The following is an 18,509-nucleotide window of genomic DNA, read 5'->3' as shown; positions in this document are numbered from 1 at the left end:
TAGATCATTCTTCAACTCTAGATGTTTTCTGTATTTACAAACCTGCTTGGAAAACCTATTTTTCTAGGCCCTTGCAGAAAAGACTGCGTCATTAATGTGAGGTTGGGGGTTTTCTCTCCTCCACAGGAGTCACTTCAGCTTCATAGACCTGACTTCATCTCCCGCTCTGGGGAACGGATAAAGCGCCTGAAGTTAATAGTCCAGGAGAGGAAGCTGCAGAACGTGTTACAGAGTGAGCGGGAGGCACTGTTCAACACTGTGCAAGAATGGCAAGGCTGCCGGAACCCCATGCACCAGCTCCCCAAGAGAGGTGCATCCTGCCCATTGGCTTTCCTTTTAGTCGGGAGAAGGGGCAAGGTCTGCTTCATGCAAGGGAGCACTGCTCAGTACCAGGCCAGTTACATGCTCAGAAAGGGACTTTTTGCTTTCTGAGACTGCAGTCTCCTTAGGTAGCAGAACCACCTGCCCAGTTTTCGCTCTCAGCACTGATCCACGTAAGCCCAGTTGCTCTTGCCCTGTCACTACACCTTAAAAATGAGAGTGTGCAGTGAGAATGGTGTTTTTACAAAAACCAGCTCTGTCACCATGAGCAATTTACTTCCAGAAGTATAATGTTTTGGAGGACTTGGCTGATTCTAGGCTTGCCTAACTCATAAAATGGCAACAATAATAATAGTAAACACTTATGTAGCCCTTATGTTTTGCCCAGACTTTAACGCTGACAGTGCCTCTCTGAGGTGGATACTATTTTAATATCCCTATTTCACAGATGAGAAAACTGAGGCAAAGGGAGATTAAGTATCTTGCTCAATATAATCTGAGATTTGAACCCAGATGGGCCAGTGCTAGAGTCTGTGCTCTTAACAATTATGCTAGATGTAAGGTCTCAATAATAACATGTGAAAGCTGTGAAAACTATAAAATACTGTCTAATGCTTTCATCACAGCCTTACCTATAAACTAGTCCATGTTTCTATTCAGCTGTCTAATCTGTGCCATAGTGTTGTGTCTTCAGGGGCTTTGGGCTGCTCTCATAGTCATCATAGTCTAACCCTGGCCTTGGCCTTGGCGTCGATCACCTTCCAGCACTGCCGGCTCAGGGTAAAGGCAGAAAGTCCTAGCAGCTCCCTCTCACAGCTCTTGGGCAACATACCCTTCCTTATTAAGACACAATCCCAGAGTTACTATCTTGGCTCAGTGGTAATGAACCCAACTAGTATCCATGAGGACACAGGTTTGATCCCTGGCCTCACTCAGTGGGTTAAGGATCTGGTGTTGCCATGAGTATGGTGTAGGTCACAGAGGCAGCTTGGATTCCACGTTGCTGTGGCTATGGCATAGGCCAGCAGCTGCAGCTCCCATTTGACGCCTAGCCTGGGAACTTCACATGCCTTGGGTGTAGCCCTAAAAAGCAAAAAAATAGAGACACAGTCATCTGTTACTTACCAGTCCCCTAAGGATCAGGGACCCCTCCATGGGTTCTTTCCCCAGTCACAAACTTCAGTTGAATGAGACCAGGTTCAGCGTAGCAGAGCAGAAACTTTATTTGTGGATCAAGGAATGGAGAAGAGAGAGCTCATGCTGAAAGGTACTTGCTCCCCAAAGGGAGGAGAGGAAGGGAATATAAGGGTTAGGAGGCAGGTAGGTCATTAGGGCTTGAGGAGAGGGGGGCAGATTTTCAGAGGCAGCCAGGGCGGCCACTGTCTTCCGTGCTCCTTTGCACGTGGCACCGATTGTGCTGAGTACAGATGTCCCCTTTGGACAGTGATCGTAGCATGGTAATGAAGCAAAGGTAATGTTTGGACACTTCCAGGTCTCATCCACACAGGCTTGTGCTTATGATCCCTTCAGAGCCGGTTTGGGGCAGTTGACCACTGTGTATCTCTCAAAGCATGTATCTAAGTACAGCTACACATCTCCTCTGCCAAATGTCAGGTACTTTGAAACAAGCACAAAGATAAATCAGGGCAAGTATCCTTCAGCTCTCAGGGGTTGCTATGGAAACACAGAGATCAGTCAAGGCCTGGGTTCTTCAGTTTGTAGAGGCTGGGATGGGTGACACCACTGCTATTCAACAATAAAAAAGAAAATTTTGCCGTTTGCAACAGCATGGATTGATCTGGAGGGCGCTACTCTTAGTGTAACGAGTCAGACAGAGAAAGAAAAATGCCGTATTACATCACTTACATGTGAAATCTAAAAATTCTTAGTGAATATAACAAAAAAGAAACTCACAGGTATAGAGAACAAACTAGTGTTTTACCAGTGGGGAGAGGGTGGAAGGAAGGGCAAGAATAAGGGTGGGGAATTAAGAGATACAAACTATGTATAAAATAAGTAAACTATAAGGATATACTGTATAATATAGGGAATAACTATAAAAGAGGTATAACCTTTAAAAACTGTGAATCACAGAGGAAACAAATCTGACTAGGAACCATGAGGTTGCTGGTTCAATCCCTGCCCTTGCTCAGTGGGTTAAGGATCTGGTGTTGCCGTGAGCTGTGGTGTAGGTCGCAGACATGGCTCAGATTCTGCATTGCTGTGCTGTGGTATAGGCCGGCGGCTACAGCTCCAATTGGACCCGTAGCCTGGGAACCTCCATATGCCGCAAGTGCAGTCCTAAAAAAAAAAAAAAGACAAAAAAAAAATTGTGAATCACTCACTATTTTGTACACCTGAAACGTATATAATATTACATAATCAACTAGACCTCAATTAAAAAAAAAAAACTCAGTCCACTAAAAACTTCTTCTCTTGCTTAGGTTTCCTGGCTGCTCAAAAGAAAAGGCCTGTTGGAAAGAAGGAAATGATCCAGAGGTCTAAACGGTAAGGCCAAAAGAATAAGTAACTATAAAAGTATAAATTAGGCCGCCAAATGGTCAGGAGCTCTAGATTGGCTCCAAAATAAAGGCATAATGCTGTAGTTAAAACATTATGAGAAAATTAGTTACAAAAGTAGTTTCTCACTTATGGCACTAAAAAAGAGATGGAAAATAGCAGATCATGGTATGGGTGACTCATATGCAAAAATATAAAAAAATCACCATTAATTTGCATGCCCTAGTCAGGCTTGTCTTTGTTAGAAACTTAAATATAAATTTAAAATATTTTAAAATTAAGTATTTATTTGGGTCCTTACATCTAGGCAATCCTTTTTCTAGAAATTTATCCAATACAGTGAGAGATAAGGGAATAGTCTCCAAGAAACAATAAATTAGGCTTAGAAAAAAAATCAAGGAGTTCCTATTGTGGCTCAGAGGGTTTAAGAACCCAACATAGTGTCTATGAGGGTGCAGGTTTGATCTCTGGCCATGCTCAAAGGGTTAAGGATCTGACCTTGCCCCAAGCTGTGGCATAGGTTGCAGATATGGCTTGGATCCAGTGTTGCCTTGGCTGGGGAGTAGGCCTGCAGCTGCAGCTCCGATTCAGCCCCTAGCCTGAAAGAATAAGTAACTGTAAAAGTATAAATTAGTATAAACTTTCATATGCCACAGATGCAGTCGTAAAAGAAAAGAAAAAAAAATTTCAGAAGCATGTGTGCAATGCTACCATTTGTAGTCTTTAAAAAAGGTATTTGTGCTTACATAAATATATATACTTTTGTATGCAGACTGTCTCTGGAAAGATACCCAAAAAACTGATAATAGTGGTTGCCTTTGGGAGAAACAACTCAGTGACTACAGAGATAGGAGTAAGACTAATTTTTACCTTTTTATACTTTTTGAATTTTGTGCCATTGCATTCATTAGCAATTAATTAATTAGAGATATGCATTTATTGCTCATGAGATTGCCATGGAGTAACAGAGTTGACATCGGTTACCTTTTAGGGCTTGATTAGTGACCGCCTTTAATAAGAACAGTTTTATAGTTGTAATAGTGCTTGAAAACAATTTATCTTAGGTAATTAAAGCATTCCTCTAGAAATCTTGTTTTTACTCTCCATTTAGTAAACTCTGTCCTTATAGGTAATTCAAAGGGATGCTTTGATCAAGTGGTTGTCAAAGGGTGGTCCATGGACCTCTGACGATCCCTTTAGGGGTTTTGCCAGGTCAAAACGAATTTCAAAATAATACTAGAACGTCATGCATCTTTTTCACGGTATTGACATTAGTACTGATGATGCAGAAGTAATGAGGAGAGAAGTAAAACAGCTGATGCCTCAGCGCTCTTTGAGACAGTGGCACCAAACTGTGCTGGCCATTGTGTTCCTCACAGCCACGTGGCAGCAGTGTGCTGGAAGTACGCACAGAGCACTTCTGCTGCACACCAAGATGCGATGAGCGCTGACGCCTTGGCTTGCGTAGTGAGCTGAACTAGCTGCCTTTTTCCTGGAACACAGCTTTTACTTGAAAGAATGACAGATAAATTAATTATTCAAAATGAGTATATGACAGACATTTTCTTCAAAATGAAGATGTTAATGTGTCACTTTGAGAAAAAGAGTTGACAATATTTATTGCCACAGAGAAAATCCAAGCTTTCAAGCAAAGAATAGAATTCTAGAAAACTTGTCTACCACTGTGCGTTGACTACCTCCCAGTACTTTGACTTTTCTGATGAGATCAGCAGTGATATAAATAATTGTGCTATTTGGGAGTTCCCGTTGTGGCTCAGCAATAACGAACCTACTAGTAACCAAGAAGACTCGGGTTCAATCCCTGACCTCGCTTAGTGGGTTAAGGATCCAGCATTGCTGTGGTTGTTGTGTAGGCTGGCAGCTGCAGCTCCAATTTGACCCCTAGCCTGGGAACGTCCGTATGCTGCAGGTGCAGCCCTAGAAAGACAAAAACAAATAATAATAATTCTGGTATTTTTCATATCATGTAGGTAAATGTGTACAGTTAAACTACCATTTGTCAAGATTTGGTATAGTATCAAGAAAATCAACAATTATCTGAAAAGAATACTAAAATACTTTCTTTCCCAACTACATATGTGTATAAATTGGATTTTTTTTAATGTATACTTTAACTAGAACAACATATAACCACAGATTTTTTTTTTTTTTTTTTTTTTTTTTTTTTTTTTTTTTTTTTTTGCTATTTCTTGGGCCGCTCCCTTGGCATATGGAGGTTCCCAGGCTAGGGGTCTAATCGGTGCTATAGCTGCCAGCCTACACAACAGCCACAGCAATGTGGGATCCAAGCTGCGTCTGTGACCTACACCACAGCTCACGGCAACACTGGCTCCTCAACCCACTGAGCAAGGTCAGGGATCGAACCCATAACCTCATGGTTCCTAGTCGGATTCATTAACCACTGCGCCATGACGGGAACTCCCCACAGACTTAATACAGAAACAAATAAAAGAATCCAACTATCTTTTACGAAACCAACATTAAAGAGATTTGCAAAATACGTAAAACATTCCACTCTTCTTACTTTGTTTTGGAAAATGTATTTATTTTTATGTTAACATGTAATAGGCTTCTTATTATTTAAATTAAGAAATAAGGTTTTTTTGGAATTCCCATCGTGTTTCAGTGGTTAAATCTGACTAGGAGCCATGAGGTTGTGGGTTCGATCCCTGGCCTTGCTCAGTGGGTTGAGGATCCAGTGTTGCCATGAGCTGTGGTGTAGGTTGCTGATGTGGCTCAGATCCCACGTTGCTGTGGCTCTGGTGTAGGCCGGCGGCTACAGCTCCGATTCGACCCCTGGCCTGGGAACCTCCATATGCCGTGGGTGCGGCCCTAAAAAGACAAAAGAAAAAAAAATAAGTTTTTTATTGAAGTATAGTTAATTTACAATATTATATTTGTTTCAGATGCAAAGCATAGTAATTCAGCTATTTTTATAGATTATATTCCATTTATAGTTATTGCAAAATAAAGGCTGTATTTCCCTGCTATACTATATATCCTTGTTGCTTATTTATTTTACACATAGTTTGTGCCTTTTAATCCTCTACCCCTCTTTTGCCCCTCCCCCTTTCCTTCTACCCACTGGTAACTACTAGTTTGTTCTCTGTATCTGTGCATCTGTTTCTGTTTTGTTATATACATTTGTTTTATTTTTTATATTCCACATATAATTGATGTAATACAGTATTTGTCTTTCTCTTAACTTGTCTCACTAAGCATAATACCCTCTAGGTCTAGAATGGCAGGATTATATCCTTTTTTATGCCTGAGTGTATTCACGCCTTCTTTATCCATTCACTTGTTGATGGATACTTAGGTTGTGAAATGAGCATTTGTTTAACGTTTAGTTTTAGTTTTAATTTCTAATACATTAAGTATCAATACATAAAATCCACATTCATCAAAATTGCCCTCAACTTTTAGTAGTATAAAGAGGTCCTAAGTATAAGAACTTTGAGAATTATTGCTTTATTAATGAATGTCACAAGATTTAATTAAGGGGAATCACACAGTGTTTATTGTGTGGCAGCGAATAACACTGTTATCTCAGCAAGAAGAGTCATTGCTATAAAGGACTGTAAAGCTTGCCTGTAGGAAGATAGGGTATCTTTGAAGGCATCAGTGCTTTAAAATATAAATATAGTTTGTAAGAGCAGGTTAAGTACCCATCTTCTGGGAAAAGACAGATTTTAAACTGATTCATTTTCAAAGAAGCCATTCACTTCCATCTGAGAATCATAGAGTTGAATGGGATCTTAAAGACCATCCTGGTCCATCTTTAACTTTTAGGAAACTTACAACCCAGAGAGAGGAGGTAGCCCAGCAAGTCAGGGCCAGTACTGGGGTTAGAGTCCAGCTGTGGGCTCCCCATCCAGTACTCCTTCACCTGCAGCATAAGAGGGATTTGGAGCCCTGGATCTCTGTGTTACTCATCATCCTTGCTCATTGCCTACCTCTACGAAAGGTGTGTAAAGGTTTCTAGAAGAAGAAAGGATTTGAGGAGTTCCTGTTGTGGCCTAGTGATAATGAACCCATCCAGTATCCATGAAGATTCGGATCGATCCCTGGCCTCGATCAGTGGGTTAAAGAGCCGCCATTGCCTTAAGCTGCAGCATAGGCTCCAGCTGCAGCTCTGATTCGACCCCTAGCCTGGTAACTCCCATATGCTGCAGGTGAAACCCTAAAAAGCAAAAAAAAAGAAAGAAGAAGAGGAAAGGATTTGGCGAAGAGAAAACTTCAACTTGACTCTTAGCTGGAAGCATTTCTTCCATTGTGTCCCTCAAGAGAAGTTTTTTTATTTTTGTTTTTGTTTTTTGGCCACACCCACAGCATATGGAAGTTCCTGGGCCAGGGATCAAATCCAAGCTGTAACTGCGACCTACACCACAGCTGCAGCAATGCCAGATCTTTAACCTACTGCACCAGGCCAGGGATTGAACCTGTACCACTGCAGTGACAACACCAGATCCTTAACCTACTGTGCCACAGCAGTAGCTCCCCAGAAAAATTTTTTTCACTAACTTGATTAATGCATATATTTGGGTATGTGCCAGGCACTGGACTGGATACTAGAAATGAAAGGTAGTTGACTCCAGACCATAAGCAGACAGACAGTTCCAGTAATACATAATGATTGCTTTCAAGGAGCCATTTACAAAATGTAATTTCTGGTTATCATGATTAGCCTGACTCCCAGCTTTCCAGCCCTAGAATACAACCTTTCCTGGTCCAAGCAGATTTTGTCTTCACATCATGTGTTCTCTTTTCCAGTGGCCTTTGTTATCCCTTCTCTAACAGTGACTTTTTGTTGAATGGTTGAAGTTTTTGTTTTTTTTTTAAGTTAAAAAAAAACTTTTTGTATTATCGTTAATTTACACTAACAGTGACTTTTTTTTTCCAGCTTTACTCTGATATAATTGCTGTTTAACATTGTGTAAGTTTAAGGTGTACAATGAGATGATGGACTTCCTGTGTGGCTCACAGCATAACTAACTACTCGGTGTTGCTTCCATATACATATTTATATTGCAAAATATTTACAGTAGGTTAGTTAACACATTCTTCACCTCATGGAATTAGCACATTGTTGTTATTATAATGAGAACTGTAAAGCTCTGTCATAGCAACTTTGAAGTATACAATGCAGTGTTGTTAGCTACAGTCACTGTGCTGCACATTCGATCCCCAGAACTTACTTGTCATAGAACTAACTGTAAGTTTGTACTCTTTGACCAGCATCTCTCCATTCCCCCATCCCTCAGCCCCTGACAACCATCCTTCTATTCTTTATTCCTATGCATTTGATGTTTTTAGAGTCCCCATGTGAGTGAGATCATACAATTTTGTCTTTGACTTATTTCATTTAGTACATCATAGACCTCAAGGTCTATACATGCTGTTGCAAATGGAAGGATTTTCTTTTTATGGCTGAATAATATTCTGTAGATATATATATATATATATATATAAAACATATATCACATTTTCTTTATTCATTTATCTGTTGGTGGACATGTAGGTTGTTTCCATGTTCTCACTACTGTGAATAGTGCTGTAACGAACGGGAGGGTGCACCTATCTCTTCGAGATCATTTCATCTTCAGATATATACCCAGAAGTGGGATTGCTGGACCATACCGTAGTTCTGTTTTGAGGAACTTGCATAATGTTTTCCATGGTGCGGCACCAATTTGCATGTGCAGCCACAGAGCACGTTCTCCACCTCCTAGCCACCACTTATTATTAGCTCTTGTTTTTTTAATAATAGCCATTCTAACAGATGTGATGTGCTATCTCATTGTGGTTTTCATCAACAGTGACTTTTTTTCTTAAGAGTTTTATTCGTTTATTTATTGGCTGCACCCACAGCATGCAGAAGTTCCTGGGCCAGGGATTGATCCCATGACCCAAGCCACAGCAGTGACAACACCAGATCTTTAACCCACTGAGCCACTAGGGAACTCCCAGCAGTGACTTAAATGTTTGTTCTTTTTTGGTCTCTTGGCTGACTTCCGCTTTTGTGTTCTCAGTTAGTGGTTGTTTCCAGTGTCCCAAGTGGAACTCCCCATTCTCCACTCTACACTTTTTTGGCCCACCCACTCACCAGCCAGCCATAAAAGCTGGGGAGCGGCTGCCCTCAGCCGTGTGACCCCACACTGCACTTGCGACCAGCTAGCATGTCCAGGAGACTTGCCTTAGTGATCGCTCTGGAACCCATCCTCCTGACTGCCTTGATGCAAGCTTGGCCTCCTCTCTTGGAAGGCTGCTGTTCACCCACTTCTATTCTTTGTTTTCTCTAATCTGTTTCCCACAGAGCCTCTAGGTCATTGTTTCAGTGATTTTTTTTTTTTTTTTTTTTTTTTTTTTGGATTATAGAAAGCTCTAGCAAATATAGAAAAAAATTGAAGGAAGAAAATAGCGGGAGTTCCCATCGTGGCGCAGTGGTTAACGAATCGGACTAGGAACCATGAGGTTGCGGGTTCCGTCCCTGCCCCTGCTCAGTGGGTTAACGATCCGGCCTTGCCGTGAGCTGTGGTGTAGGTTGCAGACGCGGCTCGGATCCCACGTTGCTGTGGCTCTGGCGTAGGCCAGTGGCTACAGCTCCGATTCGACCCCTAGCCTGGGAACCTCCATATGCCACGGGAGCGGCCCAAGAAATAAATAGCAAAAAGACAAAAAAAAAAAAAAAAGAAAGAAAATATCACCCATAATTCTTCCATCTAAACATAACTAACACTAGTCCTGTTTCTATGGGGATTTTGCAGAGTCCTGTGTTAAAGAACTTCTTTTCCCCGGAATCCTTAACCCACTGAGTGAGGCCAGGGATTGAACCCTTATCCTCACCGAGAATAGTCGGGTTTGGAACCTGCTGAGCCACAACAGGAACTCCCATAAAAATTATTTGAAACATTTTATGCTTCATAGTAATTTTATTATAGTCTATAATCTATTTCACTGTTCTTTTGGTGGAGATTTAGATTATTTCCAAGTAGAGTGTATTTATCAAATGCATGTTTGTAGATAAGACCATTATTGTACTTTTCACATTATTTTTCGCATTTAAAAATGTAGTAATCAGTCCTTATATTGAAATCATATATTTTTGCATATAGAGTGAAAAGTTCATCTCTACCCCTTTATTCCACTCCTTCCCCAGAAGTAACCACTATTAGTAGAAGTTTATTATTTTTTTAATTGATCTATATCCCTGTCCTGATCATGAGCACTAGGCTAGGGTTCTTTATGTCCTGGTGTCTTAACAGGAAGCAGGGCTCACAGCCTGTCTGAGGTTCTGAGTGCCTGGAGAGCTGGAGAGCTTAGGGAGACGTGGGGAGAAGCAGTCATGTGCCTCTGCGGTCAGGTGACCTCACTGCTTTCTGTCTCTCCATTGGTGCCATTTCTCAAGGATTTATGAGCAACTTCCAGAAGTACAGAAAAAGAGAGAAGAGGAAAAGAGGAGATCAGAATACAAGTCATACCGGCTGCGAGCCCAGCTATATAAGAAGGTCAGTCAGTCCTAGAGCAGGATTGATGTGGTTTATCAGGGGAAAGAGAAATTGAGAAAAACACAGCTGACCTAACCATGTTTGAAGAGTGAACTTAAGCTTATAATGCATTGTACCATTGCTGAAATATAGACGATAAATGCACTAGAAAGTATCAAGATTTCAAATCTGAAAATCTAAAAAGGCACATTTTAAAAAGGCACCTTCTGGTCATACATTTGGAATGAAACCAAATTTTGTACTCAAGTGTCAGTTTAGATATCATGTGGAAATGCCCAAATCTTTCAGAATTGTTGGGTTTTCATTCCAGAGTCACAAATGATAGTTTTATGCCCCTTATGGGTAAATCATATACCACTAGAATTTTTTTTTTTTTTTTTGGCCTTGCCTGAAGCATGTGGAAGTTCCTGGACCAGGGAGTGAAGCTGGGCCACAGCAGTGACAATGCCAGATCCTTAACCCATTGCACCACAAGGGAACTTTACCACTAGGACTTTTAAAATAAATTGTGATGATCATTGTACAACTATAAATGTAATAAATTCATTGGTAAATAAGTAAATAAATTGGAAAATGTCCTGGTATGGCCTACAAGTTGGCAGTTTGGGACTCAGCGCCTTGAAGCCAGCACCATTTCCTGCCCCACAGCCCAAGGAGTCAGTGGTGCTGCAAGTCCCAGAACCTCACTGGCCAGGGAACTTGCTACCAATTAATTCCTTGAGAAAGCAGATGGGCTCCTGTGCCTGAAGGTCCAGATCCTTTACTGTTCTCATTTCCTTCCCAATCCCCTCACCTTACCCCCAGAGGACTCTGAAAATCAGAAACAGGAGACGAGTTCCTACCAGACCAATGTGAGGTTGGGGAACAGCTTCTGGAGCACACGCCATAGCCCAGGCTGGGCTCCCTCACGTTGGGAGACCCCAGCACTGCATGGCCTGTCTGGCCTGTCAGCATCACAGGGCCAGGCCTCTTGTTGCGCTGGTGTTTGTGAACTGATAGTGGCTGGATTAGTCTGTTAGAATGATACTAATATTGCGTTTCTGTATAGACTATGTTTGATTATAGATCTTTCCTAAACACTTCAGGCCTTTTTTTTTTTTTTTTTTTTTTTTTGTAGAATTAGCCTAGTTTCTGTAGCTGAGAAAGATAAACAAGATTTGGGGAAAACCACACTGGGTCTCTTCAGCAACATGTCTGGGGTGAGGAGCGGCCATGCCTCTGATAGCAGAGTATCTAACTTCTGTCCTGCCTTTCTTTTCTTCCACAGAAAGTGACCAATCAACTCTTGGGGAGGAAAGTCCCTTGGGACTGACATGAGAATATTTTCCTCAGAGCCTTGGAATTATATTTTATCATCCTGGAGGAGCACAATCCTTACTTTATGAGTCTGGTTTAATAAAGCTTGTCCATGTGTAATTGAAAATTACTGACCTTCTAAAGAGTCTTGGGTAGAGTGATAACTAAGATTATTAATGGTTTGGGAGCAATACTTTTTCCACAGTGGCCTCGCCCACAGGGATGTTTGTTACCATGGGATCTTAATTCTAGCCAAGAGCCAGTCTCTTTTTGTACGTGTTTTTATACTTTTAGAAAATAAATAACTTCTGGTTGATTCATAGTAAAGCACGCAGCAGAGGGCCATTTATTTCCCTTCTGGAGAGGTGCAAGGAGCTGTGCTCCCCGAACTGTGTGGGGAACCTCAATCTAAAAGCACTGATCAAGGTAAACGGGCTGTGAGATGAAATGTGGCCTTTGTTCAGAAGTGCAGCAGCACGGCAAGAGCCCTGTTGTGGGCTTTGGGGGACAGTGTTTGGGTGGGTAGCTGTCGGGCGTGCCCAGAGACTCTTGGCAGACACAGGTGCCTTGGGTACAGAGCTACCTCCTAGACTCATTCCAGCTTCCCCCAGGCCACTAGCCTTTGGTAGAACACAATTCAGGAGGCAGCAGAAGCTTGATTGAAGTCCTCATCTGATCCCGGACAGTGGGATGTAGGTCGCAGCACTTCTAGGTGTAGTCCTGGTCAAAGCCCTACACTTTGTGCCTGGCTGCTTTCTTCCCCTTCGGCAGAGACCTTGGGGCCATAGCAGATTGATGCCTTGGCCCCAGTCCTTCTCACGTGGATTCTTCTCACACGCCTCCACTCCCTTTCCACGTGACTGCATTTCCTCTCACTGAAGAGGTAGGGTTCCCTGATGTGACACCTGCAGAAGCTTAGAAAAGCATTTCGTTGTTTCTGCTTTACTTTTGCTCCTCTGCAGTTACCTTGAAACCATGCTTGAGCTAGGCTGCCAGAAAATGAGAGAGCCCAGTCACCCTGTCACTTGGCCAACCCCACAACATACAACTAAGGCTGAGACCAGAGGGGCTGCCTAGCCGATCTCAGCCTAATCTGCTGAGCCACAGACTCACAAGCTTAAAAAAAAATGTGTGTTCCTCTTTTGCGGTTGTTTTTTGTTTTGTTTTGTTTGTTTGTTTTTGTCTTTTGTCCTTTTAGGGCCACATCAGTAGCATATGGAGGTTCCCAGGCTAGGGGTCTAATCGGAGCTGTACCTGCAGGCCTACACCACAGCCACAGCAACACCAGATCCAAGCCACATCTGCGACCTACACCACAGCTCACGACAACGCTGGATCCTTAACCCACTGAGGGAGCCCAGGGATCGAACCCGCAACCTCATGGTTTTTAGTCTTTTCCACTGTGCCACAAGGGGAACTTCTGTTTGTTTGTTTTTTGCTTCTTAGGGCTGAACCCACAGTATATGGAAGTTCCCAGGCTAGGGATCGAATGGGAGGTGCAGCTACGACCTACACTACAACTCATGGCAAGGTTGGATCCTGGACCCACTGAGTGAGGCCAGGGATCAAACCCTCATCCTCAGGAATACTAGTCAGATTCATTTCTGCTGAGCCACAACAGGAACTCCTGTAGTTGTTTTTAATGCAACATTCTTGTGACACTAGATAAATGATAGGCGGCAACCTAAAAAGACTGGATAGAGCACAATGCCACTGAGTTCCAGTGTGGATAAGCAGTAAGCCTTTACTGTGCCATCAGAGTGAGACCTCAGGGTTTGCTTGTCACTGCAGCAGAGCTGAACCCCGCTGACTAATCTACAAGGAAATAGGTCGCGGGCTCTCTCCCTGCTCCAGTGTCTGAGAGACCTGAGCAGAGGGGAGGCGGTAGGTCAGGTGAAGTACAGGGAGAGCACATAGCCTAAAGCCTTCAGAGCTGAAGCCTGTCTTTTGGAAGCCGAAGTGCTGGTAGATGACCAGGGCAGAGCACTGCACTATGCTGGTGGTGAGGACCACTTCACTGTAGCCCTGGTCATGTGCAAACTGGAGGACAGTCCTGACCAGGGCTTTCGCTATCCCCTGACCACGGTGCTCCAGGGCCACAAATAGGTGAAGCAGCTCCAGCTGCACCTTCTGCAGGGTGGGCTTCTTACTGGGCAGCGCTCCCACCATGCCCACCAGCTGCCCCTCAGACTCAGCCACCCAGAAGCAGGAGCCACTCTCACTGAAGTAGGACTTGGTGATGTCAGACAGGTCTGTTCGCAAACACCTGGCTTCAAACTGGGCCCAGGGGTATTTGGCAAGGAACCACAGGGCACCAAGGAGAGAGGCGCTGGCCATGAGGGCCAGGACCCAGGAGCCAGAGATCAAGAATAGGGCAAGGGGTCCCCCAAGCAAGAGCACAAGAGTTCGGGGCAGCTTCAGGACGCAGCAGAAGGTGGCGGGAATGTGCTCAGTCACCAAGTGAGAGAACGAGCCCAGGACCCACTTGCGGTCTTTTTCCTGGTATTTGCGGATGCAGTAAGGAGCCATGGAAGACTTCTGTGTCTGAATCTCAGAATTCAGGAGACCGAGTGAGGTGTCTCTGTCCACCTTCCTAGCAGCCCTGCGGGAGAGAGGGAATCATGTGAGTGGCCTGTCCTCCCACCTCCCACGAGTGGGGACAACTCTGCTCAAGGATGTGTCATTCTGCTTCTACTCAAGAGGAATTAGGCTGCAGCCACTGGGAGGAGGTGCTAGGCTAAGAAAGACCTGCTTTTGATCCTACCTCCGTGCCCACCCTTGGGCATTTTGCATATTCTTCTCTAAGAACCTGCCTTCTACATATGCACACTATCCCCCCTCCCCCTTCCCCCGTACATTGGGGTGGCACCAGGCAGCAGCCAAACACGTGTCTCCTGCCCTTTGGTCCCTCTTGCAGGGACCATACACTGCTGGAATCCTGTGTGTCTAAGTACAAGTTTCAGCAAAAGCTCCATCCCCCTTAATTACAAATTTCCAGGCTATTGAGGTGGCATAAGAGCCAAACATCAAAAATGGCCCAGGCTTGAGAACCAGGGAGGGTCCGGACCACCAGGCCACACTTGGGCACTGGCCTTCCACCCATAACTCCTCACCTGCTATCACGAGAGTCTTGAGTTCTCCAAGGCAGCTTCAGCCTGGCCTCTGGCCTCAGCCTCCAGCTGGCATCAAGGAGTGACTGTGCAGGGCCCGTTCCACTTCTGGGGACTAGGTCCTGGATGGCCACCTCATTGGCTGGCTCCTGGGCGTTTGTTAATCATAAACCCCAGGATCAAGGAGCTGGACTGTGATGGGCGGCCCATTTTCTGTTTCCTCATCACTGGGGAACCAGCCAGGGCCTGAAATAGCTCAGGTGTCCTTGGTCTGGTGGACAGCCTACACGCCCTGCCGTGGCAGTTTACCTGGCACCGTGGGTGCTCTCTGATGCCGCCTCTGCCCCTCCACACGGCTGCTTTGAGCCAGGGGAAAGCCCATCTCAACCTGTGCTGTTAGCACAGGCCAGAACCCAAGTCCCATAACTTAGCACACAAGGTCCTTCACGGCAGAGTGCAGACAGCAGGGGCCTGGCCATGCAGGACCTTCGTCCAGGTCAAGAGTTTGGACTCGTTCCAGGAGCATCAGAAGGCCACTGCTATGCTTCTAGCTGGAGAGCACCATAAGCAGAGGGGGTGTGTGTGGTGGTGTGCACTAACTTCCTTACCCCCCAGAGGCTAGTGCAATGGTCCAGGTGGAAGAAGGTCCTCCCGATACAGATGGGCAGTTTGCTCACTGCTCAAGAACACCTTGTGGGAATTAAAAACCAAGCCACAAGCCTGGCACAGAGCTGAGTGTGACCAAAGGAAACATAACTTTTCCTTATTTGATCAGAATGCTGTCCACTAAACTGTGCATCCAATAGGTTGTATCTGGGTGAGGGGGCTGCCTTACTCAATGTACATAAACTCCTAAGTTTTGCCATCAGGGGTCCTACAAGAGAAAGCAGTGGCTTGGACTAGAGTGGGGTTGTGGGTAGTGTGACCTGGCCCACTTGGGGGGTAGGCAGAAATGGCATGGGTTAGTGATGATCTGAGGATGAAGAAGGGGTTGGAGAAGATAGCCAGGATTCTGGTAGAAGCACCTGGGAGGATGCTGGAGAGAGACCAGACTTGGCAGCTGCAACCCGGGGCTGGTGGATGCGGGCTGCTGAGGCTCCGGCACCCATCAAGGCCTCAAGGGTTTAACTAACATGAAGTCTGGGTGGTGAGCTACAGGCATGTTACATTGTTTTCAGTAAAATGTAATATTTTCTTTAAATGGTTCAATGTCAAGCCAAATTTGAGGATTCACAAGAGACAAGAGGGTTCCAAATGACTATTGCTTATGAGTTTAATATTAACCAGTGAGAAACCAAGCTGAGGAGACAGGGCTGTGAGCTGTCCCTGCCATCTGTCTCCTGTATCCTCACCAGCCTCTGTGGCCTCAACACCTGGTGGCCTCAGTTTACATTCAGGCTTTTCAACCTTCCTCACAGCCATGAACAATGATGATGAGGATCTGTTGACATGAAAAAAAAATTGTCAAAATATAGCACCAAGCTATTAAAGCTTATAAGACAGTGTTTTCATTTATTTTTTTGAAAAATAGAAAAAAATAATTTATACACACAAGCATGCAGAGAGGAAAGTGTGAACGGTTCCACCACACTTTGGTGGCCATTCCTTCTGGACAGAGGAAGCAGGCAGTTCTCTGGGTAGGAGATGACCTCTGGAAGTTTAGCACATTCCAGGCTCTTGGCCCCACTTTCAGATGATGGAACTGCTTGAGAATCTACCTGTTTTAGCCTCTGCCAACTCTTGAATCTAAACAGACCCAGCTGAGACTGTGAACTCCTAAAGGTAAGGCAGATGTGTTAATACTTTCATTCTATTATCTTTAACCATGTAAATGCGTCTAATTCAGTACATTCACAATGTCGTATAATTACCACCTCTATCTAGTTGCTAAGCGTTTTCATCTCCCCAGAAGGAGACCCCTTAGCCAGGAGGCAATCACTCCCTATTTCCAGTTCTCCTGAGCCCATGGCAACCACTAACCTGCTTTCTGTCTCTATGGATTTACCTATTCTGGATGTTTCATTTAAATGGAATCATGCAATATGTGATTTCACATTCAGCTTCTTTCACTTTTGTTTTCAAGGTACATCTCCATCCTCGTGTTTTATCAGTACCTCGTTGCTTTTTATGGCTACATAATATTCCATTGTACAGAGAGACAGCCTTTGTGTAGGCAGTTATCCACTGATGGACATTGGAGTTCTAACCACCTTTTGGTTACTGTGAATAGTGCTGCTGTGAACATTCTTTGCAGGTGGTTGTTTCAGGACCTGTGTTCAGTTCTTTTGTATATACCTAGGAGTAGAACTGCTGGGTCATATGGTAACTCTATTTTAACATTTTGAGAAATTGCCAGACTGTTGTCCATGTTTTACTTTCCCACCAGCAGTAAGTCTTATTTTACTATCAGCACTTTGCCTGGTGTACTGAGAGAAAGAGATAGCTGTTATTCCTGAGAAATTCGATGCCTGGAACTGTAAGAAAATGTTTTTCCTACGCTGTACCATTTTGGGGCTTTGGGGGGGGGGCAGGGGGGGTTGGCCTCACCCGTGGCATGCAGAAGTTTCCAAGCCAAGTATCAACCCCACACCACAGCAGCAACCCGAGTCACTGCAGTGACGCCGAATCCTTCATGGCTGCACAAGAGAACTCCCCTCTGCTGTACTATTTGATATTCATTGTAACCTAAGAGCTTAGGTTGATATTCATGTTTCCACTTTACAATGGGAAACAGAGGCCCACAAACCTGAGATATCCTACCTATGCCACAGAACGTGGCAGGTTGGGGCTCAAACGGCAGTTCAGACTCGAAGGCCTGAACATTTTGCTTTTTCAGTACCACATGCTGATCCCAATTGGACAAGTGTTTGGTGAATTGTGTATGCCAGGAGAATCAGCTCTGCCTGGTAGGATCAGGATTCACTTCCAGGCCTCATCACACCTCTATCACCAGTGACCAGGCCATACTTGACCAAATTCCAATCTGTGACTAAGACTCTGTTCTTTCTTCAAGATCCAGTTCAGTGTTACCTTTTCCATCAAGATTTCTGACCCTTACCAACCAGATGGATCTTGTATCTGTTCCCTTCTCTGAAGCCTTGGCACTTCCTCATTAAGCACTTACATTGCTGTTAATTTATTACTTGCTTAACAAGTAACTGTTCACTTATTACAGTTTAACAGTTACCATGACCTTTGAGAGTTCCTATGGTGGCTCATCTGTAACAAACCGACTAAAATCCATGAGGAGGCGGGTTTGATCCCTGGCCTCACTCAGTGGGTCAGGGATCTGGTGTGGTCGTGAGCTGTGGTGTAGGTCACAGACCCAGCTTGGATCCTGCATTGCTACAGCTGTGGTGTAGGCCGGCAGTTACAGTTCCTATTCAGCCCCCAACTTGGGAACTTTCATATGCCGCAGGTATGGCCCTAAAAAGAAAAGAAAAGTTACAAGTACCCTGATAAATTATTTTACTTTTCTATTGCCCATAGGAACCCGATTATGATATATAATTATACTTTTTGGAATCATTTTTATTCCCAGAGTTGGGATTTGAGAACATCATGTCGCTGAAATTCCGTGCTTGCAAATTATGAAGTATACCTGTGTAACAGCCCAGCCCTGCCTAGAAATGGGCCATTGAGATGGAAGGTAGCCAGTCATGTGGCAATGTGTTTTGGAAGTCTCAGAGGAGGAAGAAAACGTCCTGAAAAGAACAGCATCTCCCCTGACCTC

The 18,509-nt window shown here is 44.2% G+C and overlaps 2 protein-coding genes across 7 annotated transcripts in view; one reads left to right on the top strand and one right to left on the bottom strand.

The window, feature by feature from the left end:
* The window catches only part of ALMS1 (ALMS1, centrosome and basal body associated protein), a 163,302-nt gene extending 151,506 nt beyond the window's left edge, over positions 1 to 11,796 (top strand). For 4 of the 6 annotated variants that reach the window (XM_013996028.2, XM_005662464.3, XM_021087374.1 and 1 more), the window contains 4 exons: positions 127 to 310; positions 2,766 to 2,829; positions 10,271 to 10,370; positions 11,638 to 11,796. In XM_013996028.2, the coding sequence (XP_013851482.1) occupies positions 127 to 310; positions 2,766 to 2,829; positions 10,271 to 10,370; positions 11,638 to 11,682 (393 nt within the window). In that variant the 3' untranslated portion in view covers positions 11,683 to 11,796. Of the gene's footprint in view, positions 1 to 126; positions 311 to 2,765; positions 2,830 to 3,613; positions 3,695 to 10,270; positions 10,371 to 11,637 lie in introns of those variants that run through there. The other 2 variants (XR_002342571.1, XM_021087373.1) reach the window with 2 other exon arrangements.
* Positions 11,459 to 15,212, bottom strand: NAT8 (N-acetyltransferase 8 (putative)). The gene is made up of 2 exons (XM_003125006.4): positions 14,780 to 15,212; positions 11,459 to 14,268 (listed from the first exon to the last, which is right to left on the bottom strand). Exon 2 carries the CDS (start codon positions 14,193 to 14,195, stop codon positions 13,482 to 13,484), a length of 714 nt encoding a protein of 237 aa, XP_003125054.1. The 5' UTR covers positions 14,196 to 14,268; positions 14,780 to 15,212; the 3' UTR covers positions 11,459 to 13,481.

This window comes from Sus scrofa, chromosome 3 (assembly GCF_000003025.6).
Source record: "Sus scrofa isolate TJ Tabasco breed Duroc chromosome 3, Sscrofa11.1, whole genome shotgun sequence".
NCBI lineage: Eukaryota > Metazoa > Chordata > Mammalia > Artiodactyla > Suidae > Sus > Sus scrofa.
Note: the sequence above shows the minus strand (reverse complement) of the source record. Positions and strands in the feature narration are given on the sequence as shown.

Excerpts from the sequence above, each read along its gene's own strand:
- NAT8 (XM_003125006.4), bottom strand. The coding sequence starts at position 14,195 with ATGGCTCCTTACTGCATCCGCAAATACCAGGAAAAAGACCGCAAGTGG.